The sequence below is a fragment of the Chroicocephalus ridibundus genome, unplaced genomic scaffold (genome assembly GCF_963924245.1).
Source record: "Chroicocephalus ridibundus unplaced genomic scaffold, bChrRid1.1 SCAFFOLD_798, whole genome shotgun sequence".
NCBI lineage: Eukaryota > Metazoa > Chordata > Aves > Charadriiformes > Laridae > Chroicocephalus > Chroicocephalus ridibundus.
Window position 1 is genome coordinate 1 of NW_026961330.1, and position 16061 is coordinate 16061.

Sequence of the window (16061 nt, forward strand, 5' to 3'; positions counted from 1 at the left end):
GCCCGTACTGGTCCCAGTGCCAGTGTTTGGGTGCCAATACTGGTCCCAGTGCCGTCCCAGTGCCAGTCCCAGTGCTGATACTGGTCCCAGTGCCGGTGTTGGGTGCCGATACTGGTCCCGGTGCCATCCCAGTGCCCATACTGGTCCCAGTGCCGGTGTTGGGGTGCCAGAACCAGTCCCAGTGCCGTCCCAGTGCCATCCCGGTGCCCATACTGGTCCCAGTGCCAGTGTTGGGGTGCCAGAACCAGTCCCAGTGCCATCCCAGTGCCCGTACTGGTCCCAGTGCCAGTGTTGGGGTGCCGATACTGGTCTCAGTGCCATCCCGGTGCCGTCCCAGTGCTGATACTGGTCCCAGTGCCGGTGTCAGGGTGCCGATACTGGTCCCAGTGCCGTCCCAGTGCCAATGTTTGGGGTGCCAGAACCAGTCCCAGTGCCATCCCAGTGCTCGTACTGGTTCCAGTGCCAGTGTTGGGTGCCGATACTGGTCTCAGTGCCATCCCGGTGCCATCCCAGTGCCCATACTGGTCCCAGTGCCGGTGTCAGGGTGCCGATACTGGTCCCAGTGCCGTCCCAGTGCCGTCCCAGTGCTGATACTGGTCCCAGTGCCGGTGTTGGGGTGCTGATACTGGTCCCAGTGCCATCCCAGTGCTAATGTTTGGGTGCCAGAACCAGTCCCAGTTGCCGTCCCAGTGCCATCCCGGTGCCCATACTGGTCCCAGTGCCAGTGTTGGGGTGCCAGAACCAGTCCCAGTGCCATCCCAGTGCCCGTACTGGTCCCAGTGCCAGTGTTGGGGTGCTGATACTGGTCTCAGTGCCATCCCGGTGCCATCCCAGTGCCCATACTGGTCCCAGTGCCGGTGTCGGGGTGCCGATACTGGTCCCAGAACCAGTCCCAGTGCTGATACTGGGCCCAGTGCCCGTACTGGGGTGCCGATACTGGTCCCAGTGCCATCCCAGTGCTAATGTTTGGGTGCCAGAACCAGTCCCCAGTTGCCGTCCCAGTGCCATCCCGGTGCCTGTACTGGTCCCAGTGCCAGTGTCGGGGTGCCTGTACTGGTCCCAGTGCCGTCCCAGTGCCATCCCGGTGCCTGTACTGGTCCCAGTGCCGGTGTTTGGGTGCCGATACTGGTCCCAGTGCCGTCCCGGTGCTGTCCCAGTGCCGGTGTTGGGGTGCCAGAACCAGTCCCAGTGCCCGTACTGGTCCCAGTGCCGGTGTCGGGGTGCCCGTACTGGTCCCAGTGCCCGTACTGGGGTGCCGATGCCAGTTCCCTCCCGGTGCTGGGGGGTGTCGGGTGCCGGGGGCTGCGGGTGCCGGTGGGTTTGGGTGCCAGTTTTGGGGGGGGGGGGCCGGTTTTAGGGTGCCGCTGGCGGTGTCGGGGTGTTGGGTGCCAATGTGGGTGTTGGGGTGCCGGGGGCCAGTTTTGGGGTGTCAGGGTGGCAGTTTTTGGGTGCCGATGCCAGTTTTTGGGTGCCAATGGTGGTTTTTGGGTGCCGATGGCGGTGCCGATGCCTTGGGATGTCACCGTTGGGTGCCGGTGTCGGGGTGCCGGTGTTGGGGTGCTGATGGCGGTGTCGGGGTGTTGGGTGCCGATGTGGGTGCTGGGGTTTTGGGGTGTCAGGGTGGCAGTTTTTGGGTGCCGATGGCGGTTTTTGGGTGCCAATGGCGGTGCTGATGTGTTGGGATGCCACCGTTGGGTGCCGGTGTCAGGGTGCTGATGGCGGTGTTGGGGTGCCGGTGTCAGGGTGTTGGGTGCCGGGGTTTTGGGGTGCCAGGGTGCCGATTTTGGGGTGTCAGGGTGGCAGTTTTTGGGTGCCGATGCCAGTTTTTGGGTGCCAATGGTGGTTTTTGGGTGCCGATGGCGGTGCTGATGCGTTGGGATGTCACCGTTGGGTGCCGGTGTCGGGTGCCGATGTGGGTGCCGGGGTGTTGGGGTGCCGGGGTGCCGATTTTGGGGTGTCAGGGTGGCAGTTTTGGGTGCCGATGACAGTTTTTGGGTGCCGATGGCGGTTTTTGGGTGCCAATGGCGGTTTTTGGGTGCCGATGGCGGTGCCGATGCGTTGGGATGTCACCGTTGGGTGCCGGTGTCGGGGTGCCGGTGTTGGGGTGCTGATGGCGGGTGTCGGGGTGTTGGGTGCCGATGTGGGTGCTGGGGTGTCGGGGTGCCAGTTTTGGGGTGTCAGGGTGGCAGTTTTTGGGTGCCGATGGCTTTTTTTGGGTGCCGATGGCAGTGCTGATGTGTTGGGATGCCACCGTTGGGTGCCGGTGTCGGGGTGCCGCTGGCGGTGTTGGGGTGCCGGTGTCGGGCTGTTGGGTGCCGGGGTTTTGGGGTGCCAGGGTGCCGATTTTGGGGTGTCAGGGGGCCAGTTTTTGGGTGCCGATGACAGTTTTTGGGTGCCGATGGCGGTTTTTGGGTGCCGATGGTGGTGCCGATGCCTTGGGATGCCACCGTTGGGTGCCGGTGTCGGGGTGTTGGGTGCCAATGTGGGTGCTGGAGTGTTGGGGTGCCAGGGTGCCGATTTTGGGGTGTCAGGGTGCAGTTTTTGGGTGCCGATGGCGGTTTTTGGGTGCCGATGGCGGTGCCCATGCCTTGGGATGCCACTGTTGGGCGCCGGTGTGGGGGGTGCCGGTGTCGGGGTGTTGGGTGCCGGGGTTTTGGGGTGCCAGGGTGCCGATTTTGGGGTGTCAGGGGGCCAGTTTTTGGGTGCCGATGACAGTTTTTGGGTGCCGATGGCGGTTTTTGGGTGCCGATGGTGGTGCCGATGCCTTGGGATGCCACCGTTGGGTGCCGGTGTCGGGGTGTTGGGTGCCAATGTGGGTGCTGGAGTGTTGGGGTGCCAGGGTGCCGATTTTGGGGTGTCAGGGTGCCAGTTTTTGGGTGCCGATGGCGGTTTTTTGGGTGCCGATGGCGGTGCCCATGCCTTGGGATGCCACTGTTGGGCGCCGGTGTGGGGGGTGCCGGTGTCGGGGTGTTGGGTGCCGGGGTTTTGGGGTGCCAGGGTGCCGATTTTGGGGTGTCAGGGGGGCCAGTTTTTGGGTGCCGATGACAGTTTTTGGGTGCCGATGGCGGTTTTTGGGTGCCGATGGCGGTGCCCATGCCTTGGGATGCCACCGTTGGGCGCCGGTGTGGGGGTGCCGGTGTTGGGGTGCCAGGGCGGGTGCCGGGGTGCCAGTTTTGGGGTGCCGGGGGGGGGTCAGAGGGGGTGGCACCGCTCCTGCCGGCTGTAGAGCTCGAACTGGCTCTTCCAGCGCATCATGTAGGAGCTCCAGCGGTGAAACTCCAGCCGCCATTGACGTTCCGCTCCTCCATGGGGCCTGGACCCACAGCGGGAACCCCCCCCACCCCCCCCCGACTCCCGGCTCAGGTGGGGGGACCCCAAAACTCACCTCAGCACCCCCAAAAAACCCCCCCCACCCCCCCACCCCGAGCCCCCCAAAGCCACCCCGAGCCCTGGTGGAACATCTCCGTGGGGCTACACCAAGACGGGAACCCCCTAAAAATGCCCCCCAGCCCCCCAAAATCACCCCGGCCCCCCCAAAATGACCCTGGGCCCACCAAAACTCACCTCAGCACCCCAAAAAACCCCCCCACCCCGAGCCCCCAAAGCCACCCGAGCCCTGGTGGAACATCTCCGTGGGGCTACACCAAGCTGGGGATCCCCTAAAACTGCCCCCCAGCCCCCCCAAAATCACCCCGGCCCCCCCCAAATGACCCTGGGCCCCCCAAAACTGACCTCGGCACCCAAAAAACCCCCCCCCACCCCCCACTCCGGCCCCACACCGAGCCCCCAAAGCCACCCCGAGCCCTGGTGGAACATCTCCGTGGGGGCTACACCAAGACGGGGATCCCCTAAAACTGCCCCCCCAGCCCCCCAAAAATCACCCTGGCCCCCCAAAAATGACCCTGGGCCCCCCAAAACTGACCTCAGCACCCCAAAAAACCCCCCCACCCCCCACTCCGAGCCCCCCAAAGCCACCCCGAGCCCTGGTGGAACATCTCCGTGGGGCTACACCAAGACGGGAAACCCCCTAAACTGCCCCCCAGCCCCCCAAAAATCACCCCGGCCCCCAAAAAATGACCCTGGGCCCCCCAAAACTCACCTCAGCACCCCAAAACCCCCCCCCCACCCCCACTCCGGCCCCACCCCGAGCCCCCAAAGCCACCCCGAGCCCCCAAAGCCACCCCGAGCCCTGGTGGAACATCTCCGTGGGGCTACACCAAGACGGAACCCCCTAAAACTGCCCCCCAGCCCCCCAAAAATCACCCCGGCCCCCCTCAAATGACCCTGGCCCCCCCAAAACTCACCTCAGCACCCCAAAAAACCCCCCCACCCCCCCACCCGAGCCCCCAAAGCCACCCCGAGCCCTGGTGGAACATCTCCGTGGGCTACACCAAGACGGGGATCCCCTAAAACTGCCCCCAGCCCCCCCAAAATCACCCCGGCCCCCCCCAAATGACCCTGGGCCCCCCAAAACTGACCTCAGCACCCCAAAAAACCCCCCCACCACCCACTCCGGCCCCACACCGAGCCCCAAAGCCACCCCGAGCCCTGGTGGAACATCTCCGTGGGCTACACCAAGACGGGGATCCCCTAAAACTGCCCCCCAGCCCCCCCAAAATCACCCCGGCCCCCCCCAAATGACCCTGGGCCCCCCAAAACTGACCTCGGCACCCCAAAAAACCCCCCCAGACCCCCACTCCGGCCCCACACCGAGCCCCCAAAGCCACCCCGAGCCCTGGTGGAACATCCCCATGGGCTACACCAAGATGGGGATCCCTAAAACTGCCCCCCAGCCCCCAAAAATCACCCGGCCCCCCAAAAATGACCCTGGGCCCCCCAAAACTGACCTCAGCACCCCAAAAAACCCCCCCACCCCGAGCCCCCAAAGCCACCCCGAGCCCTGGTGGAACATCTCCGTGGGCTACACCAAGACGGGAACCCCCTAAAACTGCCCCCCAGCCCCCCCAAAATCACCCCGGCCCCCCCCAAATGACCCTGGGCCCCCCAAAACTGACCTCGGCACCCCAAAAAACCCCCCCAGCCCCCACTCCGGCCCCACACCGAGCCCCAAAGCCACCCCGAGCCCTGGTGGAACATCTCCATGGGGCTACACCAAGACGGGAACCCCCTAAAACTGCCCCCAGCCCCCCAAAATCACCCCGGCCCCCCCAAAAAGACCCTGGACCCCCCAAAACTGACCTCAGCACCCCAAAAAACCCCCCCACCCCCCCACCCCGACCCCCAAAGCCACCCCGAGCCCTGGTGGAACATCTCCGTGGGGCTACACCAAGACGGGAACCCCCTAAAACTGCCACCCAGCCCCCCAAAAATCACCCCCGGCCCCCCTAAAATGACCCTGGGCCCCCCAAAACTGACCTCGGCACCCCAAAAAACCCCCCCAGCCCCACTCCGGCCCCACATCGAGCCCCCAAAGCCACCCCGAGCCCTGGTGAACATCTCCATGGGCTACACCAATACGGAACCCCCTAAAACTGCCCCCCAGCCCCCAAAAATCACCCCGGCCCCCCCAAAATGACCCTGGGCCCCCCAAAACTGACCTCGGCACCCAAAAAACCCCCCCAGCCCCCACTCCGGCCCCACCCCGAGCCCCCAAAGCCACCCCGAGCCGTGGTGGAACATCTCCGTGGGGCTACACCAAGACGGGAACCCCCTAAAACTGCCCCCCAGCCCCCCCGTGTCACCCCAGATCCCTGATGCCACCTCCCCCCCATGTCCCCACATCCCCGGTGCCACCTCCCCACATTCCCCACGTCGCCCACAACCCTGGTGCCACCTCCCCATGTCCCACAACCCTGGTGCCACGTCCCCCACGTCCCTCCTTCCATGTCCCCCCTGTCCCCCGTGTCCCCCATGTCCCCAGTGCCACCTCCCCATGTCCCCCACGTCCCTGGTGCCACCTCCCCCTGTCCCATGTCCCTGGTGCCACCTCCTCGGATGTCCCCCGTCCCTCCTTCCATGTCCCACGTCCCCGGTGCCACCTCCCCGTGTTCTCCACGTCACCCACAACCCTGGTGCCACCTCCCCGTGTCCCCCACGTCCCTCCTTCCATGTCCCCCACGTCCCCGGTGCCACCTCCCCACGTCCTCCACATCGCCCACAACCCTGGTGCCACCTCCCCACGTCCCATGTCCCCGCTGCCACCTCCCTGTGTCCCCCACGTCCCTCCTTCCACGTCCCCCATGTCCCTGGTGCCACCTCCCCACGTCCCTGGTGCCACGTCCCTGATTCCACCTCCCTCCCCCGTCCCCGGTGCCACCTCCCCTGTCCTCCCCCCGTCCCCCCGTCCCCCCCCATCCTTGTCCCCGTGTCCCCGTGTCCCCTCACCGGTGACGTTGAGCAGCTTGGGGAGGAAGCGTGTCCAGAAGGCGCAGGCCTGGGCGCGCAGGCCCTGGGCCACCGCCAGGGGCCGGGCGTTGAGCCGGGCGTAGCGTTGCCCCGCGGCCGTGTAGAGCGGCCACCGCGGCTCCTGCTCCGACGCCTCGTTGGGGTCCCTGCGGGCGCGGCCTCAGCATGGCCCGGGGCACCCGCCCACCCCACCCCACCCCAGTCCCGTCCCACCCCATCCCATGGGTTCCTCACCCATCCCATCCCATCCCATCCCATCCCATCCCAACCCTTCAATCCTACATCTCCGTAGGCTTATCTCCATCCCTTCATCCATCCATCCATCATCCCTCCCTCCAGCCATCCACCCACCCAACCCTTCAACCATCTCCGTAGGGTTATCTCCATCCCTCCCTCCACCCACCCAACCCTTCAACCATCTCCGTAGGCTTCTCTTCATCCCTCCCTCCATCCCTCCATCCATCCCTCCCTACATCCAACCATCTCCGTTGATTTATCTTCATCCCTCCCTCCCTCCACCCAACCCTTCAACCATCTCCGTAGGCTTATCTCCATCCCTCCATCCCTCCATCCACCTCTTCACCCGACCATCTCCGTTGACTTATCTCCATCCCTCCATCTCTTCATCCAACCATCCACGTTGACTTATCTCCACCCCTCCACTCATCCAACCAACCCTTCAACCATCTCTGTAGGCTTATCTCCATCCCTCCCTCCATCCCTCCATCCATCCCTCCCTCCATCCAAACATCTACATTGGCTTATCTTCATCCCTCCATCCATCCACCCAACCCTTCAACCCTCTCTGTGCTTATCTCCATGCCTCCATCCCTCCATCCCTTCATACAACCATCTCCGTAGACTGATCTTCATCCCTCCATCCATCCACCCAACCCTTCAACCATCTCCGTAGGCTTATCTCCATCCCTCCCTCCATCCCTCCATCCATCCCTCCCTCCATCCAACCATCTCCGTTGACTTATCTTCATCCCTCCCTACATCCACCCAACCCTTCAACCCTCTCCGCAGACTTATCTCCATCCCTCCATCCCTCCATCTCTTCATCCAACCATCTCCGTTGACTTATCTCCGTCCCTCCCTCCACCCATCCACCTCTTCACCCGACCATCTCCGTTGACTTATCTCCATCCCTCCATCCCTTCATCCAACCATCTCCGTAGACTGATCTTCATCCCTCCATCCATCCACCCACCTCTTCAACCATCTCCGTAGGCTTATCTCCATCCCTCCCTCCATCCCTCCATCCATCCCTCCCTACATCCAACCATCTCCGTTGACTTATCTTCTTCCCTCCCTCCATCCAACCAACCCTTCAACCATCTCCGTAGGCTTATCTCCATCTCTCCCTCCATCCATCCATCCCTCCATCCATCCACCTCTTCATCCAACCATCTCCGTTGACTTATCTCCATCCCTCCATCCATCCACCCAACCCTTCAACCATCTCCGAAGGCTTATCTTCATCCATCCATCCCTCCCTCCATCCATCCATCCCTCCATCCATCCACCTCTTCATCCAACCATCTCCGTAGACTGATCTTCATCCCTCCCTCCATCCACCCAAGCCTTCAACCATCTCTGTAGGCTTATCTCCATCCCTCCATCCCTCCCTCCCTCCCTCCCTCCCTCCATCCCTCCATCCATCCACCTCTTCACCCGACCATCTCCGTTGACTTATCTCCATCCCTCCCTCCGTCCACCCAACCCTTCAACCATCTCCGTAGACTTATCTCCATCCCTCCCTCCATCCCTCCATCCATCCCTCCCTACATCCAACCATCTCCGTTGACTTATCTCCATCCCTCCATCCACCCACCCAACCCTTCAACCATCTCTGTAGACTTATCTCCATCCCTCCCTCCATCCATCCATCCATCCATCCACCTCTTCATCCAACCATCTCCGTTGACTTATCCCCGTCCCTCCCTCCATCCACCCAACCCTTCAACCATCTCCGTAGGCTTATCTTCATCCATCCATCCCTCCCTCCATCCATCCATCCCTCCCTCCATCCATCCACCTCTTCATCCAACCATCTCTGTAGACTTATCTTCATCCCTCCCTCCATCCACCCAACCCTTCAACCATCTCCGTAGGCTTATCTCCATCCATCCATCCATCCATCCCTCCCTCCATCCATCCACCTCTTCACCCGACCATCTCCGTTGACTTATCTCCATCCCTCCATCTCTTCATCCAACCATCCACGTTGACTTATCTCCATCCATCCAACCAACCCTTCAACCCTCTCCGTAGACTTATCTCCATCCCTCCCTCCCTCCCTCCCTCCATCCATCCCTTCATCCAACCATCTCCGTTGACTTATCTCCGTCCCTCCCTCCATCCAACCAACCCTTCAACCATCTCCGTTGACTTATCTCCATCCCTCCATCCATCCCTTCATCCAACCATCTCCGTAGGCTTATCTCCATCCCTCCCTCCACCCACCCAACCCTTCAACCATCTCCGTAGACTTATCTTCATCCATCCATCCATCCCTCCCTCCATCCCTCCCTTCATCCAACCATCTCCGTTGACTTATCTCCGTCCCTCCCTCCGCCCCCCCCGCCCCCCCCACCCCTTCAACCATCCCCGTGGGCTCCCCGCCCCCTCTCCGCCCACCCCCCCACCTCCCCCTCCCCCCCCTCCCCCCCTCCCCACCTACCCGGTGCGGGCGAAGTTGCCCCAGTAGCGCATGATCCTGCGGCTGAGCTGCTCCTCCTCCCCCGTGTAGTTGAGGTGGGGGTTGAGGGGTTGCCCGAAGACGAACTCGATCTCGTAGCCGTGCGGGACCCCCATCCAGGGGGGCCACAGCAGGTTGGAGGCCCGGTGGTCGAAGAGGTAAGCGTAGACCGTCCCCCCCCCTCTCCGCCCACCGCTGGGCGAAGTGCATGAGGGGACACACCACGTTGTGGTCCCCCACGATGTCGTCCAAGGCCTCCCGGTTCTTCACGGGGTTGTCCTGGTCCAACCAATCCGTGTACTGCAAAACCACCGCCTCGGCCGCCAGCTCGTTGGCTTGGGGCACCCCCAACCTCACCCCCCCTAAAAACTCCTCCCGGCTAATCAAACTCTCGTTATCTTCCCGAAACCCGGCACCCCGTAAACCAAAAAATAGGTGCCTTCGTCTTGGACGGCTCCCAGCAGCACCTCGGCGTCGGGCCGACCCCCGGCCGCCAGCAAAGCTTCGGGGGCGTCCGCCAAAAACTCCCCGTCCACCACCGGCACGAAGGCGAAGCGGAAAACGCCTTGTTGAGGCAAAACGGCCGCCTCCTGCTCCACCAGCTCCGGCGGCGCCTTGGCGCGGAGACAGGCCAACAGCTCCGTCTCGTTGCCGTTGTTGCCGCCGCCGCCGCCGCCGCAACCCACCAGTTTGCCCAAGGTGGCCGCCCGGCGCCTTCCCTCCGCCGCCCCCACGGTGGCCCAGGGCCCGTTGGGGGAACCGCTTTGGAGGACGGCGCGTCGGAAGAGGGTCCGACTGCCGGGGGAGAGGAGGTGGAGGCCGATGGAGGCGGCGCCGGCGCTCTCGCCGAAGAGGGTGACGGCGGCGGCGTCCCCTCCGAAGGCCCCGATGTTGGCCTGGACCCACCTCAGAGCCAACCGTTGGTCCAACAGCCCCACGTTACCCGGAGCTTCGGGGTGTCCCGGCAAAGCCAAGAACCCCAAAGCCCCCACGCGGTAATTCATGGAAACCACCACCAGCCCCTCGGCGGCCGCCAGGTACCGCCCGTCGTAGACGTCCAAGGAGGAGGCGCCGCTGTAGAACCCCCCGCCGTAAATCCAAACCAAGACGGGAACCGGCGCCGTGGGGCGAGGGAGCGGGACCCACACGTTGAGGTAGAGGCAATCCTCGCTCATCTCCCGGTTGGGATTCCACATCTCGGAACCGCCGAATCCCGGGAACATGGTGTCGACGGCTTGGTAACAGGCGTGCCGGTAAGAGGAGGCGTCCAGCACCCCCCGCCATGGGGCGGCCGGTCGGGAGGGTTGGAAACGAAGTCGCCCCACGGGGGGTTCGGCGTAAGGGATGCCCAAAAACGCCCCCACTTCCCCCGTCGCCCCCGCCGGCAGGCGGACGCCCCGCACGGGGCCGGCCGAGGTGGGCACCAGCAGGTCGTCGGCGGCGGCGAGGAAGAGGAGGAGGAGGAGGAGGAAGAGCAGGAGGAGGAGGGGGACGGGGAAGGGCGACGCCGGCCGGACCCCCATGGCGCCCGAGGCTGCGGGGAGAGAGAGAGAGAGAGAGAGAGACGCGGCGTCGGAGGGAGATCGATGGGGGATCTATGGGGCTGGGGGGCAGCCATGGGGCTGGGGGGCTGCCATGGGGCTGGGGGGCGGCACCTCCGGCAGGTGTCAGTGGGAGATCGATGGGGGATCTATGGGGCTGGGGGGCTGCCATGGGGCTGGGGGGCAGCCATGGGGCTGGGGGACAGCACCTCGAGGGGGCGGTGGCGGGGGGGGCATCGGTGGGAGATTGATGGGGGATCTATGGGGCTGGGGGGCAGCCATGGGGCTGGGGGGCAGCACCTGCAGGGGGTGTCAGTGGGAGATTGATGGGGGATCTATGGGGCTGGGGGGCAGCCATGGGGCTGGGGGGCGGGTGTCAGTGGGACGTTGATGGGGGATCTATGGGGCTGGGGGGCAGCCATGGGGCTGGGGGGCAGCACCTGCAGGGGGTGTCAGTGGGAGATTGATGGGGGATCTATGGGGCTGGGGGGCAGCCATGGGGCTGGGGGGCGGGTGTCAGTGGGACATTGATGGGGGATCTATGGGGCTGGGGGGCAGCCATGGGGCTGGGGGGCGGCACCTCAAGGGGGCGGTGGGGGGGGGCATTGGTGGGAGATCGATGGGGGATCTATGGGGCTGGGGGGCAGCCATGGGGCTGGGGGGCAGCACCTCCGGGGGGTGGGGTGTCAGTGGGACGTTGATGGGGGATCTATGGGGCTGGGGGGCAGCCATGGGGCTGGGGGGCGGCACCTCGGGCGGGTGTTAGTGGGAGATCGATGGGGGATCTATGGGGCTGGGGGGCAGCCATGGGGCTGGGGGCGGCACCTCAAGGGGGCGGTGGGGGGGGGGCATCGGTGGGAGATCGATGTGGGATCTATGGGGCTGGGGGGCAGCCATGGGGCTGGGGGGCAGCACCTCCGGGGGGGTGTCAGTGGGAGATTGATGGGGGATCTATGGGGCTGGGGGGCAGCCATGGTGCTGGGGGGCGGCACCTCCAGGGGGTGGGTGTCAGTGGGACGTTGATGGGGGATCTATGGGGCTGGGGGCGGCACCTCGAGGGGGCGGTGGTGGGGGGGGCATCGGTGGGAGATCGATGGGGGATCTATGGGGCTGGGGGGCAGCCATGGGGCTGGGGGGCGGCACCTCGAGGGGGCGATGGGGGGGGCATCGGTGGAGATCGATGGGGGATCTATGGGGCTGGGGGCAGCCATGGGGCTGGGGGGCGGCACCTCCGGGGGGGTGTCAGTGGGACGTTGTTGGGGGATCTATGGGGCTGGGGGGCGGCACCTCCGGGGGGGTGTCAGTGGGACGTTGATGGGGGATCTATGGGGCTGGGGGGCAGCCATGGGGCTGGGGGGCGGCACCTCGAGGGGGCGATGGGGGGGGAACGGTGGGAGATTGATGGGGGATCTATGGGGCTGGGGGGCAGCCATGGGGCTGGGGGGCAGCACCTCGGTGGGACGGGATCTATGGGGCTGGGGGGGGGGGGGGCAGCCCAGACGCCCTGCGTCCCAGTGACTCCCAGTGCCCCCCGCCCCCCCCCCCCGGGCTGGGTTCTGGGAAGCCCCCCCATAGCGACTCCCCCCCCACCCCATAGGGACCCCCCCGCCCCATAGGGACCCCGTCCATGGACACCCCCCCCATAGGGCCCCACCCATAGGGACACCCCCCCCATAGGGCCCACCCCATAGAGACCCCCCCCATAGAGACCCAACCCCCCCCCCATAGGGCCCCCCCCATAGAGACCCCCCCCCCCCCCATAGAGACCCACCCCCCCCCCATAGGGCCCACCCCATAGAGACCCCCCCATGGGAACCACCTCCCCCCATAGAGACCCTCCCCATAGAGACCCAACCCCCCCATAGGGCCCGCCCCATAGAGACACCCCCCCCACCATAGGAACCATCCCCCCCATAGGGCCCCCCCCATAGGGCCCGCCCATAGAGACCCCCCCATGGGAACCATCTCCCCCATAGAGACCCCCCCCATAGAGACCCAACCCCCCCATAGGGCCCGCCCCATAGAGACCCCCCCATGGGAACCATCTCCCCCCATAGAGACCCCCCCCCGCATAGGGACCATCCCCCCCCATAGGGCCCGCCCCATAGAGACCCCCCCATGAGAACCATCTCCCCCCATAGAGACCCCCCCCATAGAGACCCAACCCCCCCGTAGGGCCCGCCCCATAGAGACCCCCCCATGGGAACCATCTCCCCCCACAGAGACCCCCCCAATAGGGCCCACCCCATAGAGACCCCCCCCCCCCATAGAGACCCACCCCCCCCCCCCATAGGGCCCCCCCCATAGAGACACCCCCCCCATAGGGCCCACCCCATAGAGACCCCCCCCATGGGAACCATCTCCCCCATAGAGACCCCCCCATAGAGACACCCCCCCCCCATAGGAACCATCCCCCCCATAGAGACCCCCTCCCATAGGGCCCACCCCATAGAGACCCACCCATACGGACCATCTCCCCCCATAGAGGACCCAACCCCCCCATAGGGCCCGCCCCATAGAGACCCCCCCATGGGAACCATCTCCCCCCATAGAGACCCCCCCCATAGAGACCCACCCCCCCCCCCCATAGGGCCCCCCCCCCCATAGGGCCCCCCCCATAGAGACACATCCCCCCCATAGAGACACCCCCCCCCCCATAGGAGCCATCCCCCCCATAGAGACCCCCCCCATAGGAACCATCCCCCCCATAGAGACACCCCCCCATAGGGGCCACCCCCCCCCCATAGGGAACACCCCGGAGGGCTCCCCCGCCCCCCCATAGGGACCCCCTATATGGGCCCCCCCCCCCCATGTGCCCCCCCCGTCCCAGCTGTGGGGCCGGGGCAGGTGGCGGCTCCCGAAATAGCCCCAAAAATCCCCAGCGGAAACTTGGGGGGGGGGGACATGGGGGGGGGGGGGGGGACGGACACGGGACACACAGTGACGACACCCCACAGCGACACCCCAGCCCCATAGATTTGGACCTCTAGGGAGGCCCGGCCCCACAGATCCGGCCCCACGGATCCCTGCCCCATAGATCTGGCCCTATAGGGAGCCTCGGGCCCTATAGACCGGGCTCCGCGGAACCCGGGCCCTATAGATCTGGCCCCACAGGGACACCCCGCCCCATGGATTTGGATCTATAGGGAGCCCCGGCCCCTACAGACCTGGCCCCATAGCTCCCTGCCCCATAGTGGGCCCCAGCCCCACGGATCTGGCCCCAGAGAACCCCGCCCCATAGCTCCCTGACCCATAGTGGGCCCCAGCCCCACGGATCTGGCCCCAGAGAACCCCGCCCCATAGCTCCCTGCCCCATAGGGGCCCCTGCCCCTATAGATCTGGCCCCAGAGAACCCCGCCCCATAGATCCCCGCCCCATAGATCCCTGCCCCAATAGATCTGGCCCCAGAGAACCCCGCCCCATAGATCCCTGCCCCATAGTGGGCCCCAGCCCCACGGATCTGGCCCCAGAGACCCCGCCCCATAGATCCCTGCCCCATAGGGGGCCCCTGCCCCTATAGATCTGGCCCCAGAGAACCCCGCCCCATAGATCCCTGCCCCATAGGGGGCCCCGGCCCCCATAGATCTGGCCCCATAGGGACACCCCAACTCCTGTACAGCCAGCCCCATAGATCCCCACCCCATAGCGAGACACCCCCCCCCCCCCCATGCTCTATAGGTCTATAGGGAGATGCCCATCCCCTACAGACCCTGCCCCACGGATTCCTGCCCTATAGGGGGACCCCCATCCCCTATAGATCCACAGAGAGATGCCCATCCCTACGCACCCAGCCCCACAGATCCCGCCCCATAGGGACCCCTGCCCCTATAGAGACCCCACCCCTACAGATCCATAGGGAGACACCCAGCCCCACAGAGCCCTGCCCCACAGGGAGACCCCTGCCCCTATAGATCCCTAGGGAGACGCCCATCCCCTATAGACCCCGCCCCACAGATCCCTGCCCTATAGGGGGACCCCTCCATCCCCTATAGATCCATAGGGAGACGCCCATCCCCTACAGACCCAGCCCCACAGATCCCTGCCCTATAGGGGGACCCCTCCATCCCCTATAGATCCGTAGGGAGATGCCCATCCCCTACAGTCCCAGCCCCATAGATCCCGCCCCATAGAGACCCCTGCCCCTATAGATCCCTAGGGAGACGCCCATCCCCTATAGACCCCGCCCACAGATCCCTGCCCTATAGCGGGATCCCTCCATCCCCTATAGATCCATAGGGAGACGCCCATCCCCTACAGACCCAGCCCCACAGATCCCTGCCCTATAGCGGGACCCCTCCATCCCCTATAGATCCATAGGGAGACGCCCATCCCCTACAGACCCAGCCCCACAGATCCCTGCCCTATAGGGGGACCCTTCCATCCCCTATAGATCCTAGGGAGACGCCCATCCCCTATAGACCCCGCCCCACAGATCCCTGCCTATAGGGGGACCCCTCCATCCCCTATAGATCCATAGGGAGACGCCCATCCCCTATAGACCCCGCCCCACAGATCCCTGCCCTATAGCGGGACCCCTCCATCCCCTATAGATCTATAGGGAGACGCCCATCCCCTACAGACCCAGCCCCACACATCCCGCCCCACAGGGGGACCCACCCCCCACAGACCCATAGGGAGACGCCCCTTCCCTATAGACCCCACCCCATAGCGAGCCCCCCCCCCCCCCCCCCAAACCCCTACAGATCCATAGGGAGAAGCCCCCCCCCCCCTCCCCCCTCCCCCCCCCGCCCCATAGGGAGCCCCTCCCCCCCCCCCATTGCAGGTGGTGCCCGAGGGGGATGGGGGGGGGGATGGGGGGGGGGGGATGGGGTCTATGGGGCGGGGGGGGGATAACGGCGGGGGGGGGGGGGGGGGAGAGGGGGGATGGGGGGGTCTAAGGGGGGGATGGGGGGGTCTATGGGGGGGGTGGGGGGGGATGGGGGAGATAACGGGGTGGGGGGGGGCGATGGGGGTCTAAGGGGGGGATGGGGGGGTCTATGGGGGAGGGGCGGAGGATGGGGGGGAGGGGGTGGTCTATGGGGGGGATGGAGGGGTGGGGGGGGTCTATGGGGGGGTGGGGGGGATGGGGGGGCTGGGAGGGGTGGGGGATGGGGGGATAACGGGGTGGGGGGGGCGATGGGGGTATAAGGGGGGGGTGGGGGGGATGGGGGGGCGATGGGGGTCTAAGGGGGGGTCTATGGGGGGGTGGGGGGGATGGGGGGGATAACGGGGTGGGGGGGGGCGATGGGGGTCTAAGGGGGGGATGGGGGGTCTATGGGGGGGTGGGGGATGGGGGGGGGGCGATGGGGGTCTAAGGGGAGGTCTAAGGGGGGGATGGGGGGGTCTATGGGGGGCTGGGAGGGGTGGGGGGGGCGATGGGGGTCTAAGGGGGGGATGGGGGGGGCGGGGGGATGGGGGGGGTCTATGGGGGGGGTGGGGGGGGCTGCGAG

General features: G+C 65.7%; 1 protein-coding gene across 1 annotated transcript; it reads right to left on the reverse strand.

Moving 5' to 3' along the window:
• Positions 1-2954: 2954 nt before the first annotated feature.
• On the reverse strand, positions 2955-10626 carry LOC134509349 (acetylcholinesterase-like). Its single transcript, XM_063321830.1, is given in 5 exon segments — positions 2955-3313; positions 6346-6512; positions 9053-9249; positions 9251-9474; positions 9477-10626. Coding segments are annotated over 5 exon segments (1767 nt in total). The 5' UTR covers positions 10594-10626; the 3' UTR covers positions 2955-3251.
• Between the last annotated feature and the right edge of the window lie 5435 nt (positions 10627-16061).